Source organism: Natrix helvetica, assembly GCF_964273705.1.
Source record: "Natrix helvetica genome assembly, chromosome: 3".
In the NCBI taxonomy this organism is placed as follows: Eukaryota; Metazoa; Chordata; class Lepidosauria; order Squamata; family Natricidae; genus Natrix; species Natrix helvetica.
Window position 1 is genome coordinate 50,459,088 of NC_138549.1, and position 19,626 is coordinate 50,478,713.

Sequence of the window (19,626 nt, forward strand, 5' to 3'; positions counted from 1 at the left end):
ACCTGCTCGGCCATGCTTACACACCGCCACCGCTGATACTGCCGCTTGGCCATGCTTACACACTGCCAATGCGGCTGCTGCTGTTAATACTACTGGGGCTGCTGCCAAAGCCCTTCCCCTCATCTCTCTGATGTCAGCAGAGTCTGTTAGAATCTCCTGAACAGCAGCTGCACTTCAGAGCCTACTCTGAAGTAACTCTTCTACTTGGGGTGTAGCTGCCTACTCTGAAGTAACTCTTCTACTTGGAGTGTAGCTGCCTACTCTGAAGTAACTCTTCTACTTGGAGTGTAGCTGCCTACTCTGAAGTAACTCTTTTACTTGGGGTGTAGCTGCCTACTCTGAAGTAACTCTTCTGCTTGGGGTGTAGCTGCCTACACTGAAGTAATTCTTCTACTTGGGTGCAGCCGATAAGGAAGGAGGCAATGATGACACTGAGTGGGGGTGTGGCTGAGTGTGGCTGAGAGTCATGGTGATTGGTGCTGGTGATTAATGGTATCATTTGGGTAATTGGGTGGATTTGTGGGTGGAACTGGGTAATGGTATATATACGGTGATGGGGTTAACCTTGTTAGAACTGATTGGATTTGCTTACCTTTAAATCATAGTCATTTAGTGCTCGTTATCAATGGAGTTTCTTAGATAGAGATAAAGTTTTTTACCAAACAAACTGACTCTATTTATTTTCAACATGAACGCTGGAAGGTGACATGGTATATAAGTCTAAGCATTATTGCTATTGCTAATACTTCAAGCTTGAAGAAAGGATTTTTCAGAGCCTGTCACAATGTCTGCACAATTATTTGACAGGTATTCCAATGTTCCTCTATCTTAGCACAGTTGCCTATGTGATCCTGGGTGAGGTCAAAATAATCCAATATGTGTATTTAGAAGAATCTTTGAAAGGAAACCACAATCTTTTTTACCAGGTGCACCTGTGAGAATGGACCATTTTTACTCCCACTTTTTACTTTCAAACTCAAACCACAAACCATCTAAACAGCAGCTAAATTTATTGTCACAGCAATAAAAATGAGGCAAATTGGCATTTAACATAACAATTGGAATTTCCTTTTTTCCATTTCTTTTAACTTTATTTGGTCATTTCCATTACTTATAATTTGAATATAAGATAAGAGGTAATGGTGGGGGGTTCTTTGTGTTCTCAGAGCTTGCTTGTTTTCTTGCAGACATTTCATTATCCAAACTAGGTAACATCATCAGTGCTAGTAAGGAGTGCTGTTACTGTCAGTTTATATTCTGGTGGCATAGATTAACTCCAAGGTTAACTTCAGACCAACAATCAAGTAAACAATCAAATATCCCAATCAAGAAACTGCCAATAGTAAACAGCCCAACCAAAGAATCTCTAAGACCACTGCCACTGGCAAGCCACCAGAATATAAACCGACAGCAAACTGCACTCATTACTAGCACTGCTGATGTTACTTAGTTTGGGCAATAAAATGTCTGCAAGCAAACGGGCAAACTCAGAGAGCACCAAGAATCCCCCATTTTAATCCTGAGCTACAAATATTTTCCTTTAGAGGAAAAGTATACGTATATGATTTTTACAGAGTGAGAACACATAAAACAATCTAAAAGCAAGACAGGAGGTATGCTATAGCATCTTCCAGTGCCCAAGTAAAAATAAAATCCAACCCATATTGTTAACTATTTCTTATTAACTGAAATTGATGTTTATTTTGCATGTTTATTAGTAAAAATAAACACTTGATCTGGGACAATCATTTGCTTTCGTAAACTGAGTTTTTTGTGATCAGTTAAGACTAACTTTGAACTTTGCAAAGTCATACCCTATTTCCCCCAAAATAAACCCTCCCCGGATAATAAGCCCAGTCGGGCTTTTGAGCGCATGCCCTAAAACAGTGATGGCTAACCTTTTTGTTGTTGCGTGCCGAAAACGCGCATGTGCCCACACCCATAATGCAATGCGCATGTGTCACCCCCCCTGCACACCCTTCCCCACCCATGCATGCACGTGCAACCCCCACGTATGTGCGGGTGCTAACCTGCCCCCCTGCGTATGTGTCCTGATCCCCCTTCACCCATTTTTGGCTTCTAGGTTGGTGCAGGAGGCTTTCTAGGCACAAAATGGGGTGTCAGGGGGCCTTCGTGGCAGAGACCTGAAGACCTGGTGGGTGGTGTGCGTGCATGCGCGGTGCAGCTGGGCTGGGGCAATGGTTGGCATGCCCGTAGAGAGGGCTCTGCATGCCACCTGTGGTACGCGTGCCATAGGTTTGCAATCACAGCCCTAAAATAATCCCTCCCCTGAAAATAAGCCCTCCCCAAAAATATTGTAATACAGCAGGAGCCATGAGGTGACCATGTTTGCCGTCTCCTGCACCTCAAAAATAATAAGACTTCCCCGAAAATAAGGCCAAGCGCTAATTTCGGGGGTCAAAAGAAAATAAGACCCTGTCTTATTTTCAGGGAAACATAGTAGTGTTGTGGTTACATATAATGCTGATTAAACTTGCTTTCATTTATGAATAAAATTGCTAGAACTTCATACATACATACATACATACATACATACATACATACATACATACATACATACACACACACACACACACACATACACACACACATCTTTTTAAAATCATGTTTAATTCTTCAGATCCTCCTAATCTTTTATCTTTAATTTATTGTATTTTTATCCATACTTTGTTTTTATTCTGTATCTACTTCTTTATTGTTAAAGAGTAGGCTGTCCTAAGTCTAGTTGTTGATTAGAAGCATAAGAAGTAACAGCACGGGAATACCTTACACAGGCATACAAACCCCCCCCCCCCACAAACACACACTTTAGCTCTAAGCTGCATCAATAGTAGAATAACATCAAGATCACAAGAAGTGATAGTATTGCTCTATACTGCATTAGTAAGGCCACACTTAGATTGTGTCCAGTTCTGCTTGCCACAAAACAAAACAGATTCTGAGACCTTAGAAAGAGTGCAGAAAAGAGATGATAAGGGATCTTAAAGCTAAGCCACATGATGACTGGTTAAGGAACTGTCTAGTCTTACAAAGAAAAGGACTATGGGTGATATGATAGCTGTCTTCTAGTATTTGAAGGGTAGTCATAGGGAGGAAGAGGTTGACCTGAGCAACTGAGGGCAAGGCAAGAAGCAAAGGGTGGAAACTTGTTAAAGTGAGATCAAATCTGGAAGTAAGGAGATATTTATTGACAGAACAACAAAGGAACAGCTTACCTCCCAGAGTTGTAGGTGCTTCATTGCTAGAGGTCTTCAAGAAAAGGCTGGACAGCAGAGAGTTGGACTGCAAAAGATCCAAGGTCCTTTCCAGTCCTATGAATTTATGATTCTATAAATACATTATATGTTGAAGTTTTAGCAATTCTTTATCAGTAGTCTGAGAGCCAGTTTGGTGTAGTGATTAAAGCATTAGGCTAGAAACCAAGATATGGTGAGTTCTAATCCCCCTTGGACACAAAGTTAGGTGACCTTGGCCCAAAGGTGCTTTTTCAAGAGATAACTGGATTTTCTTTATTTTCCTTGAATACGTTTCACTTCTCATCCAAGAAGCTGAACTGAAAACTGAAGAAGCTTATTGGATGAGAAGCAAAACATCTTCAAAGAAAGCAAAGAAAGTACACACTTATGGATCAAAAAGTGACTTATGAGCATTTTGCAGTTACAACTTTTGTAGCATCTCCCTGATCATGTGACCAAACTTCAGGTGGCAACTGTTTCATACATGACCTTGCAAACTTTTGACAAGCAAAATAAATGGAGAATCCAGATTCATTTAACAACCGGGTTACTAAATTATCAACTGCAGTGATTCACTTAACAACTGTGGCAAAAAAGATCATAAAATGGGTAAAACTCATTTAACAAGCATCTCACTTAGCAACAGAAATGTTATGCTCAATTGTGGTCATATGTTTAGGACTACCCGTATACCATATAAGGTGGACTAAAAGTTGGAGAAACATCCTAGAATAGGGAATAGCAAACCATTTCCATGTTGCAGCTAAAAAGTAATATGGATGGTATGTCATGAAGTCATCAGAAAGCCTTACTAACCCAAAGAAATAGAACAGAACAGAACAGAGCTGGAAGAGACTTTGCATGTCTTCTAGTCCAGCCCCCTGGCTCAAGTACGAGAACCTATACTTTTTAAGAAGTGACTATTTATTTATTTATTTCATCAAGCATGTATTGGATAACATATATAAGTATAAACATGATTTTGGATACATAAAATGGATACGAATAAAAAAGAAACATAAGGATAGGGACAGTTATGCACGCCCCTTACAGACCAGAGATGGGTTCCTCCTGGTACAGTATGGTATGCCAGAAGAGATAGTGAAAATCTGGTGTACCGGATAGGACTGGGAGTAATGGTGACCTGGCCACGCCCCCGAACCTGTTCTCCCATCAGAAACTTCATCAGAAGCTTTTTTTCTAAAGTTTTTTCCCCCTGCCAGTTCAGGCAAGGGAAAAAAATCTTTCAAAATAAAGGAGAGCGAGAGCGAGAAAGAGGGACGAAGGGAAGGGAGAAAGAAAGAAAGAGAGAGAGAGAGAGAGAGAAAGAAAGAAAGAAAGAAAGAAAAAGAAAGAAAGAAAGAAAGAAAGAAAGAAAGAAAGAAAGAAAGAAAGAAAGAAAGAAAGAAAGAAACTAACTCACTTTTCAGCCAGGAGACTTAGCAAAGGAGAAAAACAAATGCAGTCACTTTAAATCGGAACTGAGCATGCCTGGCTGTGAAATTCTCGGAGTTGAAGTCCACAAGTCTTAAAGCTGCAAACTTTGGAGAGTCCTGCTTTAAATTGAAAAGCTGCTCAGAAGGAGGTTTGCAAACTGACATTCAGCAATATGTTTCTGGGTCAGCTGAACAACAAACTGGAAGGAAGGATTCTTATATGGTTCTTTGTTTTTGAAGTTTTGGGGTTTGTGCAATATGAGCTTTGTGTTTGGATGATTCCCTGCGTGAATGGAGCCACTCTTTCTATAGGCTCATTATCTCTATCTGGCAGGAATGTGGAATGAGCCTCAGGGAGGTTTCTTTGTTAGCGGCTTGGTTTTTCCTTTTCTGGGAGCCTTTATGAGAGTAATATTTTATTTTTTGGGGGGGTACTTCCCACAGATGGAAGGGAGGAAGGAAGGAAGGAAGGAAGGAAGGAAGGAAGGAAGGAAGGAAGGAAGGAAGGAAAGAAAAACAGCACAGCAATTTAGGGCTAGAAGGCTACTCAGAGGTCATCTAGTCCAACATCCTGCAGCAGCAGGAAACCTTACATTGTCTGGATTATTTTGGTGCTTCTAATAGAGAGGAAAATTGCCAGAAAGGAGAGGAGTTTACTAGGACAAGGCTGCCATGCAGAGGAAGGCAGAGATAGTCCTTGACTTCTGACTACAATTGAGCCCAAAATTTTGGTTGCTAAGCAAGAACGTTAAGTGAGCTTCACCACATTTTACCCAATCCATGACATCTCCTGATGAGTGACATCAAGTTGGCCACGCCCACCCAATCACATGACTGCCAAGCCACACCCACAAAATAGGCCACGCTCACAGAATAGGTAGTAAAAAGTTTTGAAACCCACCCCTGTTACAGACTTCTTAGGAATGGGGTGAGGTCGACAGTAGACAATCTAAGGTTAAAGTTTGGGGAGTTTGGGGAAGGAACCACAGAGTCAGGTAGTGCATTCCAGGCACGGACCACTCTGTTGCAAGTCGTATTTTCTGCAATTGACTTCTGTTGCTGAAGTCTTATTTTCTGCAATTGAGTTTGGAGCAGTTTACCTTAAGTTTGTATCTATTGTGTGCTCATGTATTGTTGTGGTTGAAGTAATCATTGGCAGATAGGACATTGTAGTGAATAATTTAAGTACTATGCTTAGGTCAGACCGAAGACATTGTAGTTCTAAATTGTCTAAGCCCAAAATTTCAACTCTGGTGGCATAAGATATTCTGTTGTGAGCAGAAGAGCAAAGGACTCTGCTCATGAACTATCTATGGACTTGCTCAATTGTACTAATGTCTGATATGCAGTGCAGGTTCCAGACAGATGAGCTGTATTTGAGAATTGGTCTAGCGATCACTTCCGGCAGCCGAAGGCGACGGATGTGCGCGTCCGCCTTCTCGCTGCTTTGGTGGGCTCCCCTGAACCGCAGGGGAGCACAGGGTGCCTTGGAGGGGCGCCGTGCTGTAGGGGCGGCTTGCTGGGACCCTCTGGAGCGGTGGCGGCCGCGGGGGGGTCTTCAGCCTTGCCCCAGGAGCCGGTGAGCGTGGGGAGCACGCGGAATGCCACCGCACGCTTCGCCCATGCAGCCTGGAAGGAAGCAATTAATTTGAATGCAGCAGCTGACGTGCAGTGAGGCGGGGAGTCTCCCCAGGTCTTTTACAGTTTATTACCCTAGTGATTGATTTGCAGTTTTTTTTTCTGAGACTTTGTTTCAACTTTTGGAGGAGTTAGAATTGGAGGAGGGGGAATTTCCACCCTCCTCGGAAAAGGACAATCTCTCCCTTGCAAGGCAGAGAGAGAAAGTTTGAAACACTTTCACTTCCCTTAATTAATGGGGGAGAAATTTCTCTTTTTTTCTTTTTTTATAACAACTGCAAGAGAAAGGATGGTTGAGCTGATTCTTCTCTAAATTATGCATGGGAACCTTGACTTTGTTGCTTCCTGACCACCTGTACTGGCTGAGCCAAGATGGCCCACTTCCTCTTTCTTCTTTGTCTTTGTGCATGAGACTCCTCCCCAAAAAATCTTTGTGGCTTTGAACTAACTTCCATCCCAAAGACCTCCAGGAACCTCCTCAAATAAGTTTTTCCCCAGGATTTGGAATATCTTGATCCACCTATTTGTTCTAGTTTTATACTAAACAACTTATTCTCCTTTGGATTTGCTCAACTGGTGGTCTCTACTGGCTGTGCTTTCTCACGGGCACCATCTCTCTGTATAGAACAAAAACTATCTCTGAGCGTCATGATGCATCCGAAGAGGTTACTGCCTGGAAAGGCCTCTTCGGCCCCAACATCCTCCACGTCCAGCCCCATTGCTCAACAATCACATCTGGGATCTTTTTTACAACCCAAAGCCTCTGAAGAGAGTTCAAAGGATTTGTCCACTCAGCAGATGCTTCAAGCTCTCTTAAAGGGACAGGGCGAAATGAAAAAACAACTGCAGGACTTAAATGATCAGCTCAGAGAGACACTGACTGTGATGACTGTGGCTAGTGACCATAGGTTGGGCAAGGAACTTGTCCTGAAAGGTTTTTCAAAGATTATGCTTAGAGGTTCTGCTATGGCTATGGCAGTGGAAATCTTTTTTTAAAAAGTAGGCACATAGTCCATCAGGTCCAATAGATAGAGATTGTTTAGGCTGCGTAGTGCCTTTTCAACGTTATCTTCTGTAAAATCGATTTGTGTTACATCGTTGTAATTATTTGTGGTACAACTAGGAAATATTGGGCATGAGCCGTTGCTGTTTGCAAAGACAGAACTGAATAATGTGTTAAAGAGGTTGACTTTAATGGCTTCATCATTACAATCTTTGCCGTTAGGTCCTTTTAGGGGTGGGATGGGTCTCGAGTCTTTAAGTTTGGTTGTTAACAAAATTATAGAAGGCGCTGTTCGATTTCATGCACAGAAGGTTTTCCTCTTGTTTGATGTGATAATTAGTTCATTCAATCTTTATCTGGTGGCATACGTTTTTGTAGTAGCTTTTAAAGTTAGCTACGTAGCCAGTTTTGTTTTTTCACCAGAGATATATTTTTTTGATTGGAGCTTCCTTATTGTTATGGGCAATTTGTTTTTCCTGGTTTTGGGGCTTATTAGTGGTATTAGTGGTTTGGGGGTTATCAGTGACTGTCTAGTCTCTTTGTCAGGGGAAAAAAAACGCCTGATATCTGAGATCAATGGACCATGGCTGATTCCCTTCCGCATATCTTTTGAGATATTGAGAAAAATAAAAGTCTTTAAGTATTCTAATTAATAAACAAACTTTAATACGAAAATAATAAAAGTAAATGAAACAGAAAATAACTAATGGTTACATTTTGATAATGAAAGCTACGTCTGCCAAAGTTGGCTGCCGAACAAAGAAGAAAGGAATTTTGGAATGTGTAACGCGTGCGCAATAAATCACTTTCAGATAAGAACCTTTTTGTTTTATGACCTGCGCAATAAAGCTTTCTTAGTTTAACTCTTGAATGTCAGTTTAGGCAGTTCAGGCCTAGCAAACTTTTTAACATCGTGACACTCTTCTTAAAAACCTCCAGTGATGGAACGCTCACAATTTCTGAAGGCACACAGTTCCACTGGTTAATTGTCCTCACTGTTAGGAAGTTTCTCCTTAATTTCAGATTGCTTCTCTCTTTGATTAGTTTCCAGGCATTGTTTCTTGTGCTGCCTTCCGCTGCTTTGGAGAATAATTTGATGCCCTGTTCTTTGTGGCAACCCCTCAAATACTGGAATACAGCTATCATGTCATCCGTTATTCTTCTTTTCTTTAGACTAGCCAAACCCAAAACCTGCAGCTTTATCTTTACCCTTTATAGTGTTAATTTTCATTATGTTGATCAATATATATGACATAATGTATTTGTTGAGTATTGTAGACAATAGGCAATTCTTAAAATTTAATTTCAGTTAAAATTAAATATATAAATATATTTTGTATAAATATATAATATATTTGTTACTTAATTTACTTTGGTGCTAGTTATTGATTAATAGTGCTACTGCAAATTGAAAATATAAATCTATGTCCAGCTAGTTTTTTTCCTCGTGGCAGTATTTTTTAAAATCTATTTTAAAAATATGTCATGATTTTACTACTTAAGTATGTTTGCATGCTAATAGAAAAGAACTTGGTGGAACTAAAGCCATGTGGAGTAATCTTGTCACATATCCTTTCTCTTTTGTTTAATTAGGATTGCATGATTATAATGCAGTACTAATATAAGAATGGGCCATCACAATTCTTTCATCATATTGTATCACTGCTTTATTGTATTAGGCTAAAGCACTGCGAGAGTTGATAGAACCTCTCCATGCCAACTTGGATCCACTTCTCTTGGCACTGAATCGATTGGACACAGAGATTGATAAAGTATTGGTTAGAGAATTTATGTCGGAGAGAATTGGCACCGACGGAGACTCATCTTCAGCCTCTTGCAAGCAACCTCTAATATCCTGCATTCAAGTAGCCAATCAATTCTTCTTGAATAACTTTGATGTTTATAAGCAAGAACTGACTTTAAAATATAGACAACCAAATGCCTGGGAAAGGGGCTCTAGGAAAGGGGCAAACCTGTTACCAGTTGTATTGATTTTATTTTCAAATATACATCCTTTCTACAGAGGAACTAGGCACAATATCAGATCCAGGCTACATGGAATATAGTTACACAGAATTCAGCCTTCAGTATGGGGAAAATAGAAGGGAAAAGCAGGTTATTAAAGGAAATGAACAATGGTGTTACTCAGGTGTGTTCTGCATTCTTCAAGGAAAGAGGGATCAAATGCAATTTAGCTCCTCTTTTGAAAATGGACTTCCATTTAAAGTGGAAAACACTAATATTCTTTTCCACATTAGTGAAGGAAAATAATTATTGTATAATAGTAATTAAATGCATCCTGTCAAAATCAGCTGTAAGTGCACTGTGTTTATACTGTATTTTCTTAGAATCAAATGCTTTTATTTTCATTAAGGTTTGATCTAAAGTTGTACATGCAACAGACCTAAAATAAGCGAAAGAAAGAAAGGAAAGAAAGAAAGGGAGAGAAAGAAAAGAAAGAAGCATAGTTATTTTGCTAAGAGATTCCTTTCTGCACTCTCTTCTCATATTTTCTTTTAAGGCAAAATTGAGAAACAGAGATGAGCCTGAAGAAAGAAATATGCAGATACTAGTGGTGACAAATAAGTGCGCATTTCAATTTAAAAACTTTAAATTACTCAAGATTGGAATAGATCCAATTATAAATAAACAGGCCTATCACTGTTATTTCTTTCTTAACTCTTGGTTTCAAATAAGTTTATTTAGGAGTCTGGATCACTTTACAAATGATGCACAAATTCCCATTTATGAAGGTCCACCATAAAATATTTCAAACTGTGTAGATAACTTTATATCACCTTACACTGTAGGACTTTAATGCAAGTGGTGCTACTTTGCATCAACTACATGAAATACTCTCTAATTTAGCCAATTTACTTTCTAATCTCTAAGCTTGCAGGCAAGCTTTTATCTAAATGCCTGTTTAAAGATTTAAGATGTGTTTATCAAAAGTTTCCATATCGATTCTCCTCCAAATATATTGGATTTCAAACTCTTATTATCACTAGCCAAGTTGTCCAAGTATCCTATTGACTAGAAATTATCTTAATTGAAGTTCAACACATCTGAAAGGTATGAGCTGGAGAATGGTCTAGCATTATTGTACACAGTATCCTATAAATTATTGTTTACCTGTAATTCTATGATTAGATGTTGTTTTCTCTCTCTCTCTTTTTTTTTTTGGCTGAAGGTATTCTGTAATGTAAGTGCTAATTCTTGATATTTTGTACAATACTATGGACAGAAAATTCTAAAATGTATTTTGAAATGTTTTATTTCTGTCAGGTCCATTTACAGTATTACATTATGCTGATACCAATAAAATATATAGTTATTTATATAATATTTCACTTTCTTTAGAATAGTGAATTGTATTTTTTTTCATAAGTGAATCCATATACAACATTTGCATATCCATATACAACATAGATGTAAGAAAATTCTAGCAATTTATTATACATTTTAGAAGGCCGCATATTGTAGAAGAAGCAGTGGAGACTTTATTGCAATCCCTGTAGTTTACATGCAATATTACTAGACTGGTTTAGGTATTGTTGTTTTTTAAACAAAAACAACATCAGTTTCTATTAGTATTTATGAGCACAAATTTAATGTATAGTTTCATCAAAATAAATGATTAATTCCATGGTATTTAAAACAGTAACAAATTGATCGCATTTAGACATGATCCACTTTGGCTGCCATTTTTGTAAAAATAGACTTCCCTGGAAACCAAAATTTTCCAATTCCAGTCGTGGTTGCAGTATAAAATTCATTAGTTGCCATTATTAAATTATTTGTTCATTGACTACTTTTGATTGAATGAAGTTGCATACTGACTGTTTTTATTTAATATATATACTCTAAGGAACCACTTTCTATACTAAGTTATTACTGTCTTTTACTGAGCAAAAGCAAATGTTAGTTCTTTATATAAAATTTTCACTGAAATACCTTATTTGTATTCTATAAATCATTGCTTAATGCATGATTTTGTAGTTTGAACAATTTATCACTAAAATGGCATGGAACTTTATGACCAAATTTTGTAATTGAATAAAAATGGGGAAAAATATTAGGGAGGAAAATTTCAAATTAGAACTTAAAATATATAGATTCCCACTTTACTTTTGAATGATGGCTGATTTGCTACACTATCAAAAGCAGAAATGATATCATAGTGATATCAAAATGTATTAAAATTTTAAAATAGGCATTTCTTCCTCTAAAAGTGAGCAATTGGTTACATTAAATGTGCCTACCTTTGTCAAATGTCTCTGTATTGTCAGTAACAAAATTTGTATTATACTATTTTGGAGATAAAACGGTTTTTACAAAAGAGAAAAGATATTTTAAATTACTTCATAACTGTAACTTGGAAACAAATTAATAAGAATTTTTGTATTGTCACTTACTGGATGAGTCAGGGTATCATTCAATGATTCAGAATTTTCTTGATGTACTTCTTACACCAGCTTTAAAAAGAAATATAACCTATATATTTTCTCAAGATATTTTTGCATAATTCCTGTATAAATAATGAAAGGTTTTGGGTTGTTATTTAACATGGAAAATCTTAGCAAAATGATTATAGATAGAATCTCCAACATGTTGCCCCCATCATTTCTATGAAAGCAATAAGCTCTTGGACTCATCAATCCAAAGCAAAGGAAGTATAGTTTTGGTTTTGAAGGATTATTGTCTTCTGATTATTATCACCTGTTGTTCTTGTTAATTGTGTCTTCAACATATTATTTAAGCTACGTGCAAGATACACATTTTATTAAGTTGCTTATATATGTATTACTGGAACATCTGCCTAATATACTATAGAAACTAAGTACAGTAGTAGTATAGATGCAATCTATGACCTGTGTTAATACCCAATAAAAAAGTTATGCTCTGTCATTCAGCACTGTCATGGAATATAATTACATATACTGCTTGTATGAGTTTATTTAGTATGTTCAGTAAAAATATGCAGACTGACAAGCAGATCTTTTAACCTTATAGAAATGAAAAATATTCATGTTTGAATCATATATTGATAAAGAAAATGTCTCAGGTTCATTGAATGAGTGAATGAATGAGTGAGTGGAAATAATTTCCCCTGCACTTGAAGCTGAGCTCAGCTGTTCTATTAAGGAAACTTTTTTTTACATGCAGACCAAAAGGCAATGTCCAAATATGTTAACTATATTACAGCATCTGAAGTAGCATTTCTGCTCTGAGAAAATAATATGTATGTTCTTTATTCTGAACTGAATGTTTGTTTTAGGCAACAGTAGTCGCCTAAATTCATCCAAAAAAAACCCTGTCTTATATTATTTATTATACATTGCATCTTTATCTACTCGGCATCTAGGATGATGTACCATAAAAAGTCAATAAAATTTTTATCTGATCTCAGAAATTAAAAAATACCCTACCAATTAATCTGAAATCTTTTGAGTTTCCCTCATTTCTCCTAATTGCTGTGTATGTTCCACCACAAGCTTATTATGAACTCTAGCTGATCAGATTATGGAGGCTGAAGCCAAATACCCAAATTTACTGGCCATTATTCTAGGTCCGTGATGGTGAACCTATGGCATGTGTGCCACAGGTGGCACACAGAGCCATTTATTAGGGCACACGAGGTGTTGCCCTGTCAGCTCCAGTGCACACGCGCGTGCTGGCCAGCTGACTTTGGCCTTCATTTTTGGCCGGTTTTTGCCCTTCAGAGGCTTCCCTGAAACTCCGGAAGGCGAAAAACAACCCAACACACAAATCAGAAGTCTCCTGAAGCCTTCGGAGGGAGAAAAACGGCCCTATGGGCAACCTGGAAATCCATTCCTGAACTTCCGGTTTGCCTGTTGGGCCATTTTTCACCCTCCAGAGAGACTTCAGGGAAGCCGGCTGAAGCATCTGGTGGGGGGGGGGCGTTTTCACCCTCCCCAGGCTCCTAGAAAGCCTCTGGAGCCTGGGGAGGGTGAAAAATCTACACCAAAAGCAGGGGGAGAGTGGGGGTCACGCATGCATGCACAGGTGGGTGGGGTGGCGCACGCATAAAATTATGGGTGTGGACATGTCCACGCATGAGACCCCTGCGCTCTCTCCACTTTTGGCATGTGATGGCCAAAAGGTTAGCCATCACTGTTCTAGGTGATTCAACAAAGGTGACTTAAGGGAAGACCTTCCAAAATATTTTCAGCATGTCAATTGTCCCACCAGAGGCAAGAACTTTAGACCACTGCTACACAACACTAAAAGATGCTTATCGGTCCTTACCATGAGCAGCTGTGGGCCACTCTGATCATTGCATGATTCACCTTGTACCTGCTTACAGACAAAAACTTAAAGCCATGAAACCAACAATTAAATCAGTGAGGACTTGGACTGAGGAGACAAAGTTAAAGCTACAGGCCTGCTTTGACTGCACTAATTGGAATATTTTTGAAGATACCTCTGCAGACCTGGATGAACTCATAGGTACTGTAACAACATATCAGCTTCTGTGAAGACCTATGTTTACTGACCAGGAACTTGCAAATATACAGTAACAATAAACCTTGATTCACAGCTAAACCTAAGCAGCTACGTTGTTCCAAAGAGGAAACCTACAGAAAAGGTGATATAATGCTGTACAATCAGGCCAGAAACGTATTAACAAGGGAGATCAGAGCAGCAAAAAGAAGCTATTCAGAAAAGCTAAGGAATCAGTTCTCAACAAATGAACCAGCAAACATGTGGAAAACTCTTAAAAATATCACCAGTTACGGCAAACCACCTTCTCAGGCTGAAGGAAATCAACAACTGGCAGATGACCTGAACATATTTTACTGCAGGTTTGAAAGGAAACTACAGCCGCCTATCTCCACAACCCCCATCCCAGACACACTATCAACAGCCAAACCTTCTACAACTGACCTTATTCCATTGGGTTCACAACCCCTGGTGATCAGAGAAAGGGGAGTGCAAGATCTGTTTCACAAACAGAAGCCAGGAAAAGCACCAGGCCTAGATAAGATAACTCCTTCTTGCTTAAAGTCTGAGCTAACCAATTGGCCCCCATCTTCACCTGAATCTTCAACAAATCACTATTGATGTGCCATGTTACTTCTTGCTTCAAATGCTCCACTATCATCCCAATGCCAAAGAAGCCCTCCATCAAGGAACTGAATGACTACAGACCAGTTGCTCTAACATCTGTAGTTATGAAAACCTTTGAAAGGCTAGTGATGTCCCACTTCAAAACCATCACATATCTGCTGTTAGACACACACACCCTGCAATTTGCATACTGAGCAAATAGATTGACAGATGATGCTGTTAATATGGCTCTGCACTACATCCTACAACATCTTGAATCTCCAATGACCTACGCAAGGGTCCTTTTTGTAGACTTTAGTTCAGCATTCAATACCATCATTCCAGATATTCTTCTAAATAAACTAAATCAGCTAGCTGTACCTGACCACACTTGTAAGTGGATCACAAGCTTCCTAACAGACAGGAAGCAGCAGGTGAAGCTAGGCAAAATCATATCAGATACCTGTACAATTAGCACAGGAGCCCCCAGGGCTGTGTGCTCTCTCCATTTCTCTCATTTCTCCATTTCTCGCAATGACTGCATCTCAAACAATCCATCTGTTAAACTACTGAATTTTGCAGATGATACAACAGTGATTGGTCTCATTCGAGACAACAATGAAACCGCATACAGATGGGAGATTGAATAACTAGCCTCAAGGTGCGACTGGAACAATCTGGAACTGAATGCACTGAAAACCATAGAAATGATGGTAGACTTTAGGAGAAACCCTCTTATATTACCACCTCTTACAATATTAGACAACACAGTATCAACAGGAGAGACCTTCACATTTCTAAGTTCTATCATATCTCAAGACCTAAAATGGACACCTAACATCAAAAACATCATCAAAAAGCACAACAAAGAATGTTATTTCTGTGCCAACTCAGGAAACTCAAACTGCCCAAGGAGCTGCTGATACAGTTCTACAGAAGAATTATTGAGTCTGTCATCTGCACCTCTAGAACTGTCTGGTTGGGTTCTGCAACCCAACAGGACAGACACAGACTTCAGAGGATAATCAAAACTGCAGAAAAAACAATTACTGCCAACCTGCCTTCCATTGAGGACCTGTATACTGCACAAGTCAAAAAGAGGGCCATGAAAATATTTACAAATCCCTTGCATCCTGGACATAAATTGTTTCAACTCCTACCCCAAAATGACACTATAGAGCACTGCACACCAAGACAACTAGACACAAGAACAGTTTTTTTTCCCCAAACACCATCACTCTGCTAATCAAATAATTCACTCACCACTGTCAAACTATTCACTAAGGCTGTGTTACTATTACTATTACTATTAGTCTTCTCATCGTTCCTATTGCCCATCTCCTCCCACTTATGACTGCAGGACTGTAACTTTGTTGCTTGGATCCTTACAATTTAAATTGATAATTATTGTTTCCTGGTTGCCTATTTGTACCCTATGACTATCATTAAGTGCTGTACCTTATGATTCTTGATGAATGTATCTTGTCTTTTTATGTACACTGAAAGCATATGCACCAAGACAAATTCCTTGTGTGTCTAATCACACTTGACCTATTCTATTCTATCCTATTCTATTCTAATCTGCCATCAAAATATAACAAGAATCACTGAAATAATATACATTTGAGTCTTTTTGTTATAAGGTGATTTTTTAAAATATAACTGCCTCATCTAATCCTCCCATGACCTTAATTGTATTTATGTTATTTAAAGTGCTTTGACAAATGTGCTAGGTCAAGGGCACATTCTTTAGAAACATATTAGTCTTCTGCCAATTTGATATAAATTTTAATTGTATTATTATTCTCTGCACTTTTTGTTAATGGCTGTCTTGACATTCAGGTAAGAATTGGCTGTTTCTCTGTCCTGACATGATCAATATCTTATGTTGTATAAATTGCAATGTGACTTAACAGATAAAAAGACCATTGCTCAAATCTGGTCTTAAGTCATTTACTTTAAAACTTCAGCTAAGTAATTTTTGAAGGTTGTATACTAGGGATTAGGCAGCCAGGGATTTACAATTTAATATCAAATCAATATATTTATATTCCTAATTTGAGAATATGGAATAGTTCTTATTTCAAATTTGTTTATGAGCAAAAAAAAAAGACCAACCTTAGTTGAAAGTTTTATTTTTAACACAGTTTAGATGGAATCCATTAAGTCTATCAGTGATTTCAAAATCTTTGTAAATATGATAGAAGGAGTAGTATTTATATTATTATTTTGTAAGTTTTACAATGGGAAATTATAAATGATTTTTCCCTAATTTTGCTAGGAGATGAAATTTGAATGGCTAAACACAGTTCTTTCCTGTATCCAACTGCCTGTCCAACCACACCTCCGAGGATAATTGACTAATAACTAATTTTATATCAATTTTTTTCATATAGAAAACACATGAAGTATACACTATAATAGTTTGGTCAGTTTATTACAAAAAAATAGCATGTGGGTCTCCTGCTGGTTTGTATTTTGTGGAATATTGATTTGCTTAATACATTTTTGTGCAAATAGCTTACTGACTATACTAAGTCTGAACTGAGGTGGCAGATACCATGTTTCCCTGAAAATAAGACAGGGTCTTATTTTCTTTTGACCCCCGAAATATGGCCTTGGCCTTATTATCTGGGGAGTCTTATTATTTTGGGGATGCAGGAGGCGGCAAGCATGGGACTGCATGTCCCGTTGCCTCCCCTCCATGTTCTTCGTGCCGGCCGAGAGGCTACCCAGCGCTGCCCTGATGTGTCCCGCCACTGCCCTGCATCGGGTTGGGCTTTCTTCATGAGGGGGACAATCCAGCAATGGGAAGCACCTTGTAAAAAAAAGCCTCACAAGTTCAACGTCCCTGGACAAAACAGTGAGGAACACAACAGAGCTGCAAGTCTCGGGTAGGACGTGTGTCTCGTAGCCTAACACCTCTCACTCTGCCCCAATGCTAACAGAATCCTGGCTGCTTCCCTTACCCACCGTCTCTTTAGCAAGAGGGGTGGCAGGTGGAGTAGGGGAGAAGTGAGAGGCATGGAGCGAGATGTGGCTCCTCTTGCCATTTCTCCCCCCCCCCCCCCGGCCAGGCATAGCAGGCTTCATCTGCAGCTTCCAAGCCAGGGCAGAGAGGCAGCAAAGGGTGAAACACTCAACCCTGGCGATGAATCAGATGCTTCACTGGAGAAACCGCCCCCACGCCAACCCAGGCTTCCTAAATATCTAGATTCCCAGATCATCTGCCTTGCAAAAAAAAGCCCAACCCGATGCAAAAGCCACCTTCAGCCACCTCTTCATCCTGGTGAACTACTCTTTGAAAGGATGATCTGCTGGTTTGCGGGGAGATTTCCTGCACATTGGTGGCCTTTTCTCCTCACAAGGCTTCTCCTGATGTTCCAGGTGTGAAGCAACATCCTGTAAAGGAAGGCATGCAAATCCATACAACTGGGATGTTGGAGAAGCCCTGTGAGAAGACTTCTCTGCCGATGTGCAGGAAATCTCCCCCCCCCCCCCACCTTCAGATAGTCTTGTGGGCGGGCTGGAGAGAGAGCATCTTCAATGAACTTCGCTCTTTGTTTGTGTCTCTGCAGGCGGCAGCGGCAGCAACGTCTCCTCGCAGGGCTCCTTCCTCCTTCTCTCTGGTCTGATTCTCAAATAAACACTGCCAAGAGAGGGAAGTATCTCTTCCCCCTCCCTCGCCAAACTTTGCGTGTAGGCATGAGGTTTCACAAAGCTCCTTAATCCATGGCTGCTGGCTCCGTTTTGTGTTTTTATACACATACCAACATACTCACGCTACCTGGGATTCCCCCTCCCAAGATTCCTTTTCCAAGGAAAGAAGAGCGCTGGGGTGGCACTACCCTTATTTTGTCCCCATCCACATGGCCAACTAGCTGCTGCTACAGTACCCTTCAGAAGACCGGTGCGAGGTGCATGGGGTGCATCGCTTGGTCTCCTGCTGCTTTTGTGGCTGCAATCGATGGCAAAAGCAGCCACACTTGCAGGAGGCCGCAGCATGAGGAACAACCACAAATCAGCTGTTTTGTGAATGGCAGCCGGAGTGGCTCAGCTCATCCGATTAAGGAGCCAAGAAGCGCTGAGGTGACCGGGGAAGGGAAGGGCTTCCTCCTGTGCTGGCCACACCACCCTTTCACTAGCTCTTATTTTTTGGGGATGGCATATATTTACACCCACCCCAAAAATCTGGCCAGGCCTTATTATCAGGACATGTCATATTTTCATAGATTTTCACGGGTGTAGGTATGCTGGTCTTGTTGTATTCGGGTCTTTTCCCATGTAAGATTGAATCTTACACGGGAAAAGACCCGAATATAACAGGACCAGCATAGATAGATAGATAGATAGATAGATAGATAGATAGATAGATAGATAGATAGATAGATAGATAGATAGATAGATAGATAGATAGATAAGGGAGGAGAGCTTGTGGCTTAGAGGTTATTACAACTGCCTAACATGTAAAATATTCCAAGTTCAAATCCCAGTAAGTATATGGCTAGCTGATGAGAGCTAAATAGCTTGAAATAGATCTATACTAGTCTCCCTTCATTTATTTATCAGCAAAAAATTCTATATCTACCATATTTTTCAGAGTATAAGACGCACTGGAGTATAAGACGCACCAAGGTTTTGAAGAGGCAAATTAAAAAAAAGGTTTTTGCACTCTGCAAACCTCCCAAAACCCGCCAGTTTTTCATGAAAATGGGCCCATTTTTTTCAAAAAAGGGCACAAATAGCTCTTAGGAGGCTTGTAGAGTGTTCCTGGGGGAGGGGGGAGGCAAAAACAAGCAAAAATAGCTGGGGTTTTTTGTCAAAAAAGGGGCATTAGGAAGCTTAGAGAGTGCTCCTGGGGGCCCGGGTGGGCAAAATTGAGCAAACAATGGCCCATTTTTGGCTCATTTCTGCCCTCCTCATCCCCCAGGAGCTCTCTAAAAGCTTCCTGCAAGCTCTACAGAGCCATTTTGGTGAAGGGGGTGCAGGGTTTTGGGAGGCAAAAATATGCTGTATTCAGTGTATAAGACACACCCAGATTTTCAGCCTCTTTTTTGAGGGGAAAAGGTGCGCCTTATACTCTGAAAAATACGGTATATCTATATCTATCTATATCTATATATCCATCCATCCATTCATTCATTCATTCTTTAATATAGAATATTGAAGTTTTACATTCAGAAATAAACTGGATTCCCAGGTTTAATGTTTATTGCATTCA

The 19,626-nt window shown here is 39.5% G+C and overlaps 1 protein-coding gene across 3 annotated transcripts in view; it reads left to right on the forward strand.

The window, feature by feature from the left end:
* CNKSR2 (connector enhancer of kinase suppressor of Ras 2) overlaps nucleotides 1-19,626 on the forward strand; it is a 318,427-nt gene that overhangs the window by 292,222 nt on the left and 6,579 nt on the right. The window contains exon 21 of one of the 3 annotated variants that reach the window (XM_081947978.1): nucleotides 9,014-12,748. The exons of the other annotated variants lie outside the window; for them this stretch is intronic. Within the exon in view, the coding sequence (XP_081804104.1) occupies nucleotides 9,014-9,018 (5 nt within the window). The 3' untranslated portion in view covers nucleotides 9,019-12,748. Of the gene's footprint in view, nucleotides 1-9,013; nucleotides 12,749-19,626 lie in introns of those variants that run through there. 3 annotated transcript variants of the gene reach the window in all.